Consider the following 15375-nt stretch of genomic DNA (forward strand, 5'->3'; position numbering starts at 1 on the left):
ATAATGTGATAGTGGTGTGTGTGTTTGTGATCTCTCTGTGTGACAAGAATCCTTTGAGGTCTTTCAGCAGAAAGATACTGCTTTTGAATAAGAGATGGTAAGTATTATAAGCTAGAGCCAAGTGGAAAGACACTGAAAACTACCTTTCAAATGACAGGGCAAGTATAAAACATTAGTTGGATTAAATTTTTATGAGTATTTCTACGGGATATATACTATTATTTAAAGTATAAGGAAAGCTTCTTGCCTACCTTAAACTAAATGTCTTAGACATTATTATATCCTGAGTTTTGTTTCTTACACTGTTGTCTCAGCCATTCCTTCCTTTCCTTTTATCTGTAGTCAGGTAGTTTGGAACTTGCAGAATCCGCAAAGGCAGGTCTGAAGAGTGAGCCAGGATGCAAGGTTTAATGAAACTATGAGATGAAGTGGGCTGGCCCGACCCCTACTTTGTCTGAGGTTGCTCTTCAGAGTTTAGCTCTCAGGTATTAGCCGATCTAAAATCTATACTTTTTAGCTTACAGTAATTTAAAATATTGTTAAACCTTTTTTTCTGTAACTCTGGATTAGCTAAATTGCTTATGTCAACTCAGTCATGTATTCCATGGCTATTCGAGGTAGGAGCATAAATACTTCTCAGTTTTGGTGTAAGACATGTATGGATTCCTTAAATTAGCTTCCTCTTAACAGTTGTGTGTGGAGTTATTTTACTTAAAACCTTATAATGATTTTATCATTAGGTATGGCTCATTAACACTTCAGATCTTAAGAATAGTCAACCAAGTATGCTTTGATTTTTATCAAGGCATTTTGAATGTCACTTAACATTTTAGTTCAAACCAGTCTCTGTGTAAGCCTGAAGCTGTTCAGGCATTTCTCTAGTGAAATCATTTCTCAGTTAGGAAATGGAATTATTTTGTCCAGGAAACCAATCATGGGGAAACAGCTTTGTGTACCAGGTTGCTAACAGTGATTATTATATCTTTATGGGAAATGTTTCTAAACAAATGTTTTATCCCCATTCAAACTTGAAGAATCAGATTTGTCAATATTTATCAAAGGAGTTTAAAAACGAATTATTTTAAGACTTTTTAAAAAGTGACAAGTAAGATAATCCATTACTTTATGTAATGTGAGCCAGTAAGAGTTATGTTGCGGTATATCCCTCTGTCCTTTGCAATTCTAGTTGGAAGAGGTCTACTCTTTGTATCTAAATTCTTCAAAGCAAATTTGCTGTTTTCTTTTAATATTAAAAAAAATTATGCTATTAGTGTTCCTTCAGAATATGTTGGCATTTTAATTGTATTGAATACTACTAGTTGTTTTGGGGGTACTCATGCCTTCAGAATATTGGTACCCTGATAGGTGAACTGTTTTATGCCTCACTGAACAATAATAAAAATCCTGAATGGTATACTTAAAGAGAATGAAATGAGAATATTTACTATCAAAAATGAAGAACTGATAATGTACTAAAACAGGCACTTTCAGTACACTTGGTTTAAAATGGTCCAAGCTATTTGGAAAGTTATTTAGTAATTTATATCCAGAGTTTTAATAATAATCATACTCTTGGCTCCAATAATTCCACCCCTTACAAATACATTTTTGGGAAACCTGAAGTACAGAAATTTACATAAAAGCATGTTCATCATGGCATCACTTATTATATATTGAACAAATTGGAAGCTCCCTAAATGTGCTTATTTATAAGACAAGTTAAATTGTGCCAGATCTATAAAGGAGTTATTGATACAGCTACTGAAATTACGCTTACGAAGAATATTTATAACATGGAAACACTTAATGCAACTTTAGTTTTTAAAAGGGAACAGTGTACAAAACTATAATGTGGTCTCAGAAGAAAAGAATTAGAAGACTAGAAAAGTTGAACACTGACATTGGTCATGGTCTGGTTTCTATAGCATACATATATTTACTATCAGAAACATTTTTCAAAAAATTTAGGTATTTGAGAAGGGTTTGAAAACGAGGCTTCCTTTAATCATTCACAAAACATTTTCAGAAATAAAATATGTCTGTACTAAAAGCAGTTCCTTTATATAAAAGTTAAGGGCTGTATAAGCTTCTTTGGTTTTTGAGAAATAAGCAACTTCAAGTTCAAATCTACTTGTCTAAGTTTTGAATTAGAAACAGTGGTGGTTTAATTTTATGAAAAATGTTAACTACTGTATGGAAATAGCAGAAATGATTAAATACCCGCTAAAGCAGAAGCTTGCTTTTAAGGTTCATGTTATAAGATTCCAAGTGACAGCATTTTATTTCTCAAAAGTTACCCATTGTGATTCTTCATTCTTTACAATTTAAATGAGGAATAATAAAAAAAACTTCATAATTTGTATCTAATTCATACACCACCAAGATGATTTGAATTTAGCAATTAACACATTTGCTACACTTGTTTTAAATTCTCGTAAAAAGGAAATCTGGACAGGAGTTGATGCATTTATAATCAAAATATGAAGACTTTGTGAGTATGCAAAAATGACTTAAATATAAATACAATTTTATTCTGACATGACAAAATTACCTTGTTATAACAATTATCAGTTTTTAAAAAATTACTTTTTGAGTTATTATTTTGCATATTAAAGGTCTTTACGTTTCTTCTATTTTATAGATATTTGAGATATTTGGACCTGTCGCACATCCATTTTATGTGTTACGGTTTAATTCTTCAGAGCACATTGAGAGTAAAGGTATTAAAATAAAGGATACTATGTATTTTGCTCCATCAATGAAAGACTTCACCCAGTACATATTCACAGAAAAACTTAAACAGTAAGTATGTTACTGATAGGTTAGTTGTTGTCTGCTTATTTAATTTATATTTTACAAATAATTTTCAGTGAAGGTAGTTTCTTGTTAAGTATCTGTGTTCCAAAGCATTCATTTTCCTAATAACATCTCTGAAAGCTACAATTTGTTATCAGATTTTACAGGTAGAGATGATTTTTATCTTTTACCCAAAATGACATAATCAACTAGTAGGACTACATTTAGGCCATATAAAGTTTCTGAATTCTAAATCATATTTTTTTCCATGACATACTTTTTTTTATAAACTTGCTACTTCAGCATTAGTATTACCACTTAAAAAGAATTCTTTTCCATTTTAAATAGAATTATTCCTTGGATTGCATTATAGGCTTAACTGTTTTAATAAAACTTGGTAATTCTCAAGAAAAAAAAATAAATTTCTGGTTGTTTATATATTGTAAATTTATAGAAGAGACAATAAAAATATGCCTCTAAAAAGTTGTGTATCAAGTTGATAAACAGGGTCAATTTCTTTCTCTCTTTCTCTTTCTTTCTTTCTTTCTTTCTTTTTTAAATTTTTATTTATTTTTTTTGGGGGGGGGGAGCGTGCATGCGCAGCACACGTGCAACCGGGGAGAGGGGCAGAGGGGCAGAGGGAGAAGCAGACTCCCCACTGAGCAGGGAACCGTATGTGGAGCTCAATCCGGGGACCATAGGATCATGACCTGAGCCGAAGGCAGATGCTTAACCAACTGAGCCACCCAGGCGCCCCTAAACAGGGTTGATTTAACCAGCAAACTACTGCTTTCCATTTTGTGGATGCTAAATGATTCCTGTGGCATGTGGGTAGTAATATTTCTGCATGTTTATGCTACTCATTAATTGTGCATTTTCCATGTATTATTTGTGTTGCTAAGTGTTAGCTATAAAGCTGCTTATATCAGTTGTTGTTATAATCATATAATTTATTTTTGGTAAATCAGTGGTATATGGTTCAAGTAGAATAGTTTTTTCAGGAAAAAAAAAGTTGAATGCTTTGGAAAGATGTACTGAATATGAGCCACTAAAAATATTGTAAAATTAGTAGAAGTGGAAAAAACACTAAGAAAGATTGGGGGAAGGGTGGGATCCAAAAAGATTTTGCACTCAGTTTGACACACAACTCCGTTTTAGGTCTAGCTGTCTTTTGATGGGAAACTTGGAAGTGTAGTTGAAGCAGTAGGAATGTGGTTTTTGCAGAACATAGAGGGGAACTTCAGTCAGTGAGTAGCCTTACTGCTACCTCAAAAGTACTAGTCCCCATTGCATGGTGTAAAATCTCTAAAGCACTTATATATTAAATCAAGTCTCTGAATTTCATTTATCATAATTCATTAAACTCATGCTTAAGAATCCACATAATTATCTGAGGAACATTTTGCCTAAGTTCTTCAGGTTGGTCATTCTAAGTAACCGCTGAAAAGAAAGGCAAATTAAATAGAAAAGTCGTGTTTTAAAATCATGCCTTAAATAGGTGGCATTTCATTCTGCTTTAAATATTAGGATGTTGCTGTGGTTATGTGATTTTTTTGGCTTTTAACAAATAAAAATATTTTAGCTTAAAACAGATAAACTTGAAAAGCTTCTCTAAAGACATTTATTAAATAGATTTTAAACAAGAGAGATCTGTGTTCTTGATTTGCAAGAATAAGAATTTTTTCCTGGAAAGAAACAATAAACAATTGGGAAATTAGGCCCACCGGGCAGAAGCCTCTTCTAACAAAGATTATTTTATTCTAGACTGCAATTTGGTGTCTGCATGGGCACTCAGTGTAGTACTTTGCCTTTGAGGTAGAGAAGGTCACCTCCTCTCTAGTTTATCCACCTCTTGTAAGGCTATTTTAATTTTAGCTTTCCATGAACTTATTCTTGTTGAAAGTGCTTTTGAAATGTTGCTTGATCTCTTCTTTAGTAGATTTTGATTTTCTGTGGTACATGCACTATTGGGGAACTTTCCCCATTTATGTCTTTAAACCCCATAGGCCATGTGATGGCATATATGCAAAAAGGAGTACTGGAGCTATATTAAATGCATAGATGTAAACTGATCATTAACGAGTAAGCTTTTTTTTTAAATGGTAGAAAAATCATTGATAATGCCCCATAAACAATGTCAGAAGTTCCGAATCAAAATTTCAGATCAGACTTAATGATTTTCCTACTCTGCCAGCCCACTGACATCTGTACATTGGTTTTTATGGATTGTGGTTTAATATATTAATGATTTTAATGAATTAAATCCTGAGAATCTCATTTATTTTTGGGATCTAGTTTAAAGCAGGACAACGTCTACTCCTAATATTTTGTAATATTTTAATGTAATTGAGTAACAAGATACTGTCAAACTTACAAAATCAAAAAGATTAAAGAGATAAAGATGAGCTTTTAGAAATCATAGTCATAATAATATATGTATTTTTGTTGGTTGTAGAGTATAAAACTTTCCACTAAAAGTAGTTAGTGCTTGTGATTATACTGTCTTTCAGACTCTTCAGAATTCTTTCTCCTTACCAAATGAGATAGCTTTTATTCCACCCTCTCTGCTTTGAGGAATACTGTTGGAATAAGCTTTGGTTACTCATGGAATATTGTTGATATTCCTCAGGTAAATAGAGGAAGAAGAAGTTCATGTTGTTACCTCTACCATTAAACCTGTAAAATCTTAAGGGAATGCCTCCTGGTCATTTTTGTGTCAGCACCTGAAACAGTGTGTCTGACCTATAGTTGGTATAGAATAAACATTTGTTGAAGTGAGCTTTATGAACTGAGCTCAAGTGTCATGAAAGCATCAATCAAAGTCATAGCATCTAGAGATGCTTATGAACTACAAAGCCACTTTCCTCTGCACACCATAGTCTTGGCTTCTCATTCTCATTTCCCCAGTCCTAATATTTTATATGTGTCCAGATTTTGTGTTTTTCTTAGGAGCTTCCCACATCTTCTGAAACAAGGTGAAGAACATATACATGGTCCTTTATTTTTTGCCCTTATTTTCATGTATATTTTAAAGTTAAGGATTGAGCTCATGTCTGCTACTTCATTATTTTCTATACTACTGAGTTATAAACACAATCTTAAGTACTTCATGTTTTCTTTTAACTTTTTTCTCTTTCTAGGGATAGGGGATCAGATGCGTCATGGAAGAATGATCAGGAGCCACCACCAGAAGTAAGTATAAGTCTCTTTACATAATATTTTAGGAAGTAAAGCAGGATTTAATTTAAGATTATTTATTTATTTATTTGAGAGCGTGTGCGCTCACAAACGAGGGGGTGGGGGCAGAGGGAGAGGGAGAAGCGGGGCTCGATCCCAGGACCCTGAGATCATGAACTGAGCTGAAAGCATATGCTTAACTCACAGCCACCCAGCACCTCAGAACTTAATTTTATAAATTCATCTTGACCTTAAGGAGGTCTTTCATGCTGCCTGGCAGTCATACAGCCATCTGTGGGAGCATGTACTTTCCCCTTCTCCCAGATGACTATTTTATACCCCTCAATAAGAGTTTTTGATGGATCATTGCAGGAAAAAAAAAATATTTTCAGTCATATTTTAATAAGTACCAGTTTATTATTTTCCTTGTAATTTCCTATTTTTAAAAATCAATTTTGTTGACATCTGGTAAAGGCAGAATTGTCATTATTTTTAAAAAAAAATATTTTTTAATATAGTATATTAACCGTATGGGACATGAATACATTTAATGGTGCCTGTAATAAGCTGCCTTTCTTGTGGAGGTACAAAATCATTAGAATCTACCTACCTCTCCCATTTTTTATAATATAATTACATTCCTAAAAAGAGGATTCTTGGTTTTCTTTCTTGAATCCGTGTCAGGAAGATTGTTTTTCCCTATTTATTTCTTTATTGATGTAGTGTTCCATGATTCATTGTTCGTGTATAACACCCAGTGCTCCATTCAGTACGTGCCCTCCTTAATACCCATCACCAGGCTAACCCATCCCAGCAAGATTAATTTTATGTCTCAAGTAACTTGATGTATAGTTTTTCTAGAGATGTGGAATAGTCAGGAATAATCTGTAGGGTTATTTAACTTTCCATGGAGATTTTCTTTTTTTTTAAGTTACTAAAATATAAAAATTGCAGCAATGAGTGTATACATTTCTTGGAAATAGTATGAATTTATACACTATAGGGGAAAATACAATTATTATAAGTGAGAGTTTTTAAACATACTCAGGAATTCTGATGAAGTTTTATAGTATATAAATTTATTGGGTTTGTAGATTTAACTTTATTCATTTTAGATGTTCTCAAGCAGTGCTGAAGATTCATATTAATTTCTAATTTTGCTGAGGCATGAATCAGGTAACGCTAACTTACAGGTTCACTTAACCAGTGAGTGATCCTAGTTCAGTATCCACAATGCCATGGGGTTATGTTTTCTAATTTATGTTATATATACATGTGATTTCTGTTACGGCTCTGAAGGTTCCCTTAATGTTCTTAGTTATGTTTAGGTCATCTTCAGTAATTACTGAAATTACATGTTTTTAAAGTATTTGAGAAAATTCACAAAGGTCTTAAAACATATTTCTTGTGAAATGAAAATATCCTAATACATCTCTGTTGTTTTAGACCTAAGCTTTGAAGTTGCTAATTATGGTAATGTTGTTTATAAAATTTCTGTGATTAGGTTAATTTTAAAATTAAATTCCAGCATACTTCATGGTTTTATTTTGTTTATTTTTTTTTAAGTAGTTGACTGAATGTCCTTTAATTCTGTAATAGGGGAAAACTCTTGATTTTAAAGTTTATTTTATTATGAAATTTTGTAGTATAGAATTATTGCCTGATGTTAATCATAGATTATGTATAAGGCATGCATCTTCTTCACTTTGGTATTCATTTCTAATACATGAATATATAATTTGTAGTTGAATAAATGTGTCTGAGTGCAAATTTAATATGTATACAAGAAACATGTGAATTTTTTTCTGACTTTAGGAGGTGATAGCAAAATATTGCCAAAGCAGTCTCTCTAAAATAAAACAATGCCAATTAAAATCCTTTAATACCTCCCTCCTGCTCTTAGGATATGCCCAGTGACTGGGACATAAAGTTCTTTATTCTCCAATTTTATCATCTCTGATTTCACTATATAAGAAGCTTTTGCTTTGCTTTACAAAACCAGTTTCATGTCTGAAATACACCATGCCTTTGCACATATTCCTGCTTCTTGAAATTTTCCTTTCCTTTATTCACTGCTAATTCATCATTAGAGATTTATCTTGAGTTTATCTTCTAAAGATAAAGGTACTATCTAAGCCTTTCCCTGCAGTCCAGTCTAAATTGCATCTGCAGTGATTTTCTCTTTCCTTACTTTGCTTTATTTATTTACAGCCCTTACTATATTTGACATTATATTATTAAAAGAATTAATACCTATAGAGTGTTTAGAACAGTGCCTGGCATAGAATGGGTACGTATAAATTTTTGAATGAATGAAAGATAAAACATTCTCTTCTATTTTTATATTAGTTCTGATCATTTATGTTATTCGCATATTCCTAACTGTTCCTTCCCTTTAGCATTGTTGACATTCTTGACTCAAGCTTGAAGTCAGTCTTCTAGCTAGGGAATACCCATATCTGAAGGTTGTTAAAGATTGGCATTTTAAAGTTACCTATCTGCAAAAAAAGAATTATCTATCCAAAACTTTCTAGGAAAAAATAAAAGCCTTGAGTACTCTGGCCTGTGTTAATTAAGAGTCATAAATAGTTAATTCAGATATTACTAGAAAATACTACATATCAAAAAGTAATATTCTTTCAGGGTCAGTGTTAAATAATAGGTCTATCCTTCTCACTTCCAAGTATGTACCAATGAATTGGTAAATCCATGTGACATAATTATATTTTTCCTCTGCAAGGCTTTAGATTTCAGTGATGATGAAAAGGAAAAAGAAGCCAAACAGAGGAAAAAGTCTCAGATTCAGGGCCGGAAAAAATTCAAGTCTGAATCTAATGAATCAAGTGAGTAAATGCAATATATAGTAATTTTTTATCTTCACTTAACATTTATATAAGTCGATAACTAATAAAATTGAAGGAAACATGTGGGATCTCTCTTTACCTTGTGGCATTCATCTAACATAGGAGGCTTTACACAATACAAGATGTGGCAGAAGAGAGTCATGAGGGATATTCAGTGTTAGTTTTTCGAGATTACGTATGTAAAAATGGCTTCTAGGGGTAAAACTAAGCCTTGTTAGTCATTTGTGCATATAGGCACTTTTTTCTTAAGAAACCTCTTTGCTTCCATATTTAGAATTAAATGATATGGTACTTTATACCTAAATCAAAGTATTTTATATTTTAACATGGCATTTCCTTTCATTATGCTTTTTTAAAGGAAACTTTAAAAAAAGTTAAACTTTTTATGGATTCACACACAGTTGTAAGAAATAATTGAGATTTTTCTTGAATGTCCATTACCCACTTTCCTGAAATGGTAACATATTGTAAAACTATACAGTACAATATCACAACCAGGATATTGACATTGAGACAATCAAGATACAGAATATTTCCACCACAGAAAAGGATCCCTCATGTTGCCTTTTTATAGTCACTCCCACTTCCCTCCCTCCCACCTCCTTAACTCCTGGCAATTACTAATCTGTTCTCCATTTCTGTAATATATTTTGTGTCAAAAATGATTACATAAATAGAGCCACACAGTATGTTACTTTTAGGGATTGGCTTTCGTCACTGAACATAATTTCCTGCAGATTCATCCAGATCGTTTTATGTTTCACGTTTGTTTCTTTTCATTTAGGAGTGCAGTATTCCATGGTATGACTATACTACTGGTTGTTTACCAGTCATGAGTTGAAGGACATCTGGGTTGTTAACATTTTTTGGTTACAGGAATAAAGTTGTTTATGTATTTGTGTTCAGATTTTTGTGTGAATACAACTTTTCATTTCTCTGGGATCAATGTCTAAGAATAATTGCTGGATTATGCGGTAGTTGGATTCCCATGACCAGTATATGAGTGACTCAGTTTCTCTGCTTTCTTACCAGCATTTGGTTTTGTCACTTTTTTATTTTAGTCATTCTGATAGGTATGTAGTGATATCTAAACGTGATTTGAATTTGCATTTTCCTAATGGTTAAAGATTTTGAACATCTTTCCATGTCCTTATTTGCTATTTGCATATCTTCTTCAGTGATATATTTGTTCATGTCTCTTGCCCATTTTCTAACTATATTTCTGCTTTTTTGTTCTTGAGTTATGAAGTTTGTACATAATTTGTTCCAGCCTGTAGCTTGTATTTTTATCCTCTCAAGAGGGCCATTTGCAGGACAAAAGGTTTTAAATTCGATGAAGCCCAATTTATTGTTTTCCTTTTGTGGAGTCTGAGAATTTCTTGTCTAGACCTACATTCCAAATTTTTTCTTCTGGTTTCTTTTCCTAAAAGTTTTCGAAGTTATCTTAGCTATTCTAGTTCCTTTGCTTTTCCATATGCATTTTATAATAATCTTCTCTATATTGGCAAAAGTCTTACTTTTTTTTTTTTAAGGTTTTATTTATTTATTTGACAGAGAAAGACACAGCGAGAGCAGGACCACAAACGGGGAGGGGCAGAGGGAGAAGCAGGCTTCCCTCAGAGCAGGGAGCCCGATGCGGGGCTCGATCCCAGGACCCTGGGACCACGACCTGAGCCGAAGGCAGACGCTTAACAACTGAGCCACCCAGGCGCCCCTTTTTTTTTCTTCTTAACTTGCTGGGATTTTAATGAGAGTCATGTAAAACCTGTTCATTGGTTTGGAGAGAATTGATAAATTAACTGTATTGAGTCTTCCATTGTGCAATAATGGTATACATCTCTGTTAATTTAGATTTTTAGTTCTTTTCAGCAGCATTTTGTCATGTTTACAAATCCTGTTTTTTGTTTTCATTAGTATAGACCTAAATATTTAATTTTTCAAATCATTGTAAATGGTTTTGCATTTTTAGTTCCAGTGTCCATGTTTTTGTTGCTAGAATATAGAAATAAAATTATTTGTACGTTTAGCTTATATGTTGTGACCCTGCTGAACTCACTAGCTCTAGGAGTTTTTTCTTTGAGATTTTCACTTAGCCAACTATGTCAGTTGCAAATAGGGAGAATATTCTTTCTGTTTTTGTTATTCAAACTGTGTGTTTTTTTTTTGTCTCCCTTTCTTTCTTTTACTAGCTCTAGCTTCTGGCACTATGTTGAGTAAAATGTGCTTTGTTCTTGATCCTAGGAGGAAACATTGTCTTTCATCATTAAGTATAATTTAGGTATAGGGGTTTTGTGGATGTTCTTTATCAAGTAAAGAAAATTCCCACCTATTCCTTTTTGGAGCTTTTTAAAAAAAATCTGAGTGTTAAATTTTGACAGTACTTTGATAAGATGACATGATTTTTTGTCAGTAGCCTGTTAATAAGGAGATTACACTGGTTTTAGAATATTGAACCAGCCTTTGCATCACTGGAATAAACCAGAGGTGGTCACAGTGTATAATTCTTTATATGTATATTGTTGAATTTTCTTGTCTCTTTCTCTGATGATTTTCTTTGTTCTGAAATCTATTTTATCTGATATTAATGTAACTACTTTCTTTTTTTAAAAAAACCGGAAAGATTTACTTATTTGATAGAGAGCACTAGCAGGGGGAGCGGCAGAGGGAGAGGGAGAACCAGACTCCACACTGAGCAGGGAGCCCAACATGGGGCTCGATTCCAGGACTCGGATCATGACCTGAGCTGAAGGCAGATGCTTAACCGACTGAACCACCCAGGCGTCCCACTGCTCCTTTATTTTGATTAATGTTTGCATGTTGTAGCTTTCACTATCCTTTTACTTTCAACCTGACTGTATCCTTTGAAATGAGTATTTTGTAGACATATAGTTGGGTTATGTTTTTTTTTTTTTTTTAAGATTTTATTTATTTATTTGAGAGAGAGAGAATGAGATAGAAAGCACGAGAGGGAAGAGGGTCAGAGGGAGAAGCAGACTCCCCGCTGAGCAGGAAGCCCAATGTGGGACTCGATCCCGAGACTCCAGGATCATGACCTGAGCCGAAGGCAGTCGCTTAACCAGCTGAGCCACCCAGGCGCCCTGGGTTATGTTTTTTAACCCACTCTGCCAGTCATTCCCTGTGTTTTAACTGATGTATTTAGACCATTCATATTTAATGTAATTATTGATATTTTAGGGCTTGTCTGCCCTTTTCTGTTCATTCGCTCCAGTTTTCATTTCTGTTTTCTTTTATCTGACTGCTTGTCAGCACTATAACATTTTTTAGAATTCTATTTTGATTTATCTATAGTGTTTTTTTTTTTTTAAAGATTTTATTTATTTGAGAGAGAATGAGAGATAGAGAGCACGAGAGGGAAGAGGGTCAGAGGGAGAAGCAGACTCCCCGCCGAGCAGGGAGCCCGATGCAGGACTTGATCCCGGGACTCCAGGATCATGACCTGAGCCGAAGGCAGTTGCTTAACCAACTGAGCCACCCAGGCATCCTATCTGTAGTGTTTTTGAATGTATTATTTTGTATGACTTTTTTCAGTAGGTATTAAATTTAGGTATTAAATTGTATATACGTTACTTATCACAATCTACTGGTGTCATTGTTTTGCCAGTTTTTGTAGAACCTTACCTCTTTATGTTCCTTTATTTTCTCTAGTTTATAATGTAAATTGTCTTAAATAGTTCATATATACAATTAGAATCATGTTACCAATTATATTTGCTTCAACCGTCAAACATTTAGAAAATTCAAAGAAGGACATTATTGTATTTACTCATATTTTTGTCATGTTCTTCCTTCCTGATGTCTCAAGTTTCTTTCTTTTATTGTTTCTGCTTAGAGAACTTGCTTTAGTCATTCTCTCAATGTAGACCTGCTGGAGATAAATTAATAGTTTTTCTTCATTGTGGAATGTCTTTAGTTTCCCTTTTTTCTTGAGGATATTTTCATTCCGTTTAGAATTCTGGATTGAGTTTTCTTTCAGCACTTGAAAATGTTGAGCCACTTTCTTCTGTCCTCTATGGTTTCTGATGAGACATCTGTTGTCCTTCCTGATCCTCTGGCCTTTTGGGTTCATTAAAAATTGATAATTTTAAGCCTTATACTTTTTTAGTTACCATAAGACAATACCAGAAGTTAAAGAAAAGGCATTATTGAAATTTTAAGCAGTGTTTTTTGATGTACTAAAATTAATTTTAATTTTGTTTTTATGCTTTTTTCTTCACTCAAAGGTGAAAATTTTTCAGAAGTACATCAGAATTGGAATGTTCATAGCTCTGCTTCAGAGCATTCAAAAGGATATCGTAACAGAGAATTCTCACGAGGATTTTCCCGGGGTAGATATCCTCGACCTTGCCACGGCAGGCCTCCATCGCCACAGTTTTATAATTCTGAGCATATGGTGTTTCAGGAGACTTCAGGATTTCCACCTCAGAGGCAAGAGAATCCTATCATGCCACAGTATCCCTTTCCTCCTCCAGTGTTTGACATGCACAGTTTCTCACTCCCTCCTCCTCTGCCACCACTCCCTCCACCTCCACCACCTGCATCTGTAAACCTGGGGTGGGCTGCACCTAACCTGGCATCTCATCCATTAATTCCCTTACCATACTCCATACCCCCGCCCCCCCCACCACTGCCTCCACCACCCTCTTCTGGGGATAGTACTTCTTCCCATTTTGGATCCTACTACTAGGTGACTGTATTAGGTTTCTGGAGAAATCTGGATTTTTTATATTATATGGGAAGAATTTTTTTTTTTTAAAGAAAGCAGTTATGGAGCTAGATTTTTAACATTGTAAAATACTAAATGATTCCTTCAGTCGTAAGTTGATATATATTTGTAACCTTTGTGAAATTGTATCCATATGAAAATTTCACTTTGTGGAGGAAAAAAAATCTATGTAATATTTAATTAAAACTGAGTCCATGTTTTCCCTATCCCTGCTCAATTTAACAATGTATATAGGTCTAATAGATCTGGAGCAACTTTCATCGTGGGTTAAAATATATTGAACACATCGATTGTCTTGGTATATCTGAAAATAAGATGTTGAAGTCTTATTGAGAGTCTTTGAAATAAACTATTTTTACAAATGTATACTTTGAAAAGTGATTTTGATTGTCAATGCAATTTACCAGTAAAGGTAAATGTCTTTTTTTTATTATGTTAATCACCATACATTATTATCATTAGTTTTTGATATAGTGTTCCATGGTTCATTGTTTGCGTATAACACTCAGTGCTTTAGAGATGGAGAGTGAGAGAGAGAGAGTGTGGTGGGGAGGGGCAGAGGGAGAGGGAGTCCCAAGCAGGCTCTGCACCGAGTGCACAGCTGGACACAGGGCTTGATTCCACAACCTGAGGTCACAACCCAAGCTAAAGCCAGGAGTTGGACATCAACCCACAGTGCCACCCAGGTGCCCCCACCCTTTTTTTTTTTTTTTTTTTAAATAAGTGAAGGATACAGAGAAGAAAACCCTTCAATATTGGTAGATGTTCTGACTATGAAGTTCACATTTATTAATTTTGCACAGGCAAGCTTTTCATTATCTACAGGTTTCTAGAACTTAGGCGTTATTCAGTAGACTTTACTATTTAACTAATTAAAGGGACACTGGTTATTCATAATAAAATATAATATTTATTCACAATGAAGTATATGTAACCCCATTTTAGGACACTATCTTCTATATCTATTTTCCAGATTCTCACATGCCTGGCACAGATTAGGTGCTTAATAAGTATTTATTGAATGACTGAATTTAGAGCTTTTAATTAAATTACCACTAAGTATTATTTTACTTCATGAAATGTAAATGCAAAGAAAATTACAGAATTTTAGAAATAGAAGAGGCCTTAGAAGTAGTTTAAACTAGTCGTCATTTAGCAAGTAATGAGGAACCTAAGTGTTCCAATTTAAGTAATTTAAGGTAACTCAGTGGGATGACAAGGAGTTGAACCTAGTTTTCTTGATTTTCACATCAGTACCTCTTACTAAATTGTTGCTTCCCAATCTTTTATTCCTTGACACTCTTAGAAAATAATATTTTTATGCACATCATTGGGGTAATCTGGAGATCATTCATCACAACCCCATGGACTCTGGTTGCACACAGGTCCTTCACATCCCCAGAGGCTGGGGAGACTGTAAGTTTCCTGGGGCCCAATTGAGAAGTTCTTGCTTTGGTACACATTGACTTTATCATATGTTGTACTTTGTTATTCTTTCTTGAAATGTGTTTGTAGCTTCTCTTTAGGAGGTAACCTTCATAGTTTAGGGCAGTCTTTTTTTTTCTGGTTGATAGAATATTCTCAGAATTGAGATTATATCTAGAAGTACTAAAAACATTTTTCTACAAGAATGGAAAGAGTGAGATGTTAACATTCACTTACAGTATATCAACAAGCCATTGTAATTGCCATGGCTTTTAAAAAATCTTTGAACCTCTGTGCCTCAACTACTGGTGTCTGACTGTAGGTATTATCTGATGAAACATAGACCTGAATGATATACCATTTGGTATC

The 15375-nt window shown here is 33.9% G+C and overlaps 1 protein-coding gene across 2 annotated transcripts in view; it reads left to right on the forward strand.

Moving 5' to 3' along the window:
• The window catches only part of NAF1 (nuclear assembly factor 1 ribonucleoprotein), a 38235-nt gene extending 24288 nt beyond the window's left edge, over positions 1–13947 (forward strand). For both annotated transcript variants that reach the window (XM_028104291.1, XM_028104292.1), the window contains 4 exons: positions 2642–2802; positions 5937–5988; positions 8714–8816; positions 13079–13947. In XM_028104291.1, the coding sequence (XP_027960092.1) occupies positions 2642–2802; positions 5937–5988; positions 8714–8816; positions 13079–13542 (780 nt within the window). In that variant the 3' untranslated portion in view covers positions 13543–13947. The remainder of the gene's footprint in view (positions 1–2641; positions 2803–5936; positions 5989–8713; positions 8817–13078) is intronic.
• The last annotated feature ends 1428 nt before the right edge of the window (positions 13948–15375 follow it).

This window comes from Eumetopias jubatus, unplaced genomic scaffold (genome assembly GCF_037043125.1).
Source record: "Eumetopias jubatus isolate StellerSeaLion01/CBP00866 unplaced genomic scaffold, mEumJub1_p1.0 scaffold_2, whole genome shotgun sequence".
Taxonomy (NCBI): Eukaryota; Metazoa; Chordata; class Mammalia; order Carnivora; family Otariidae; genus Eumetopias; species Eumetopias jubatus.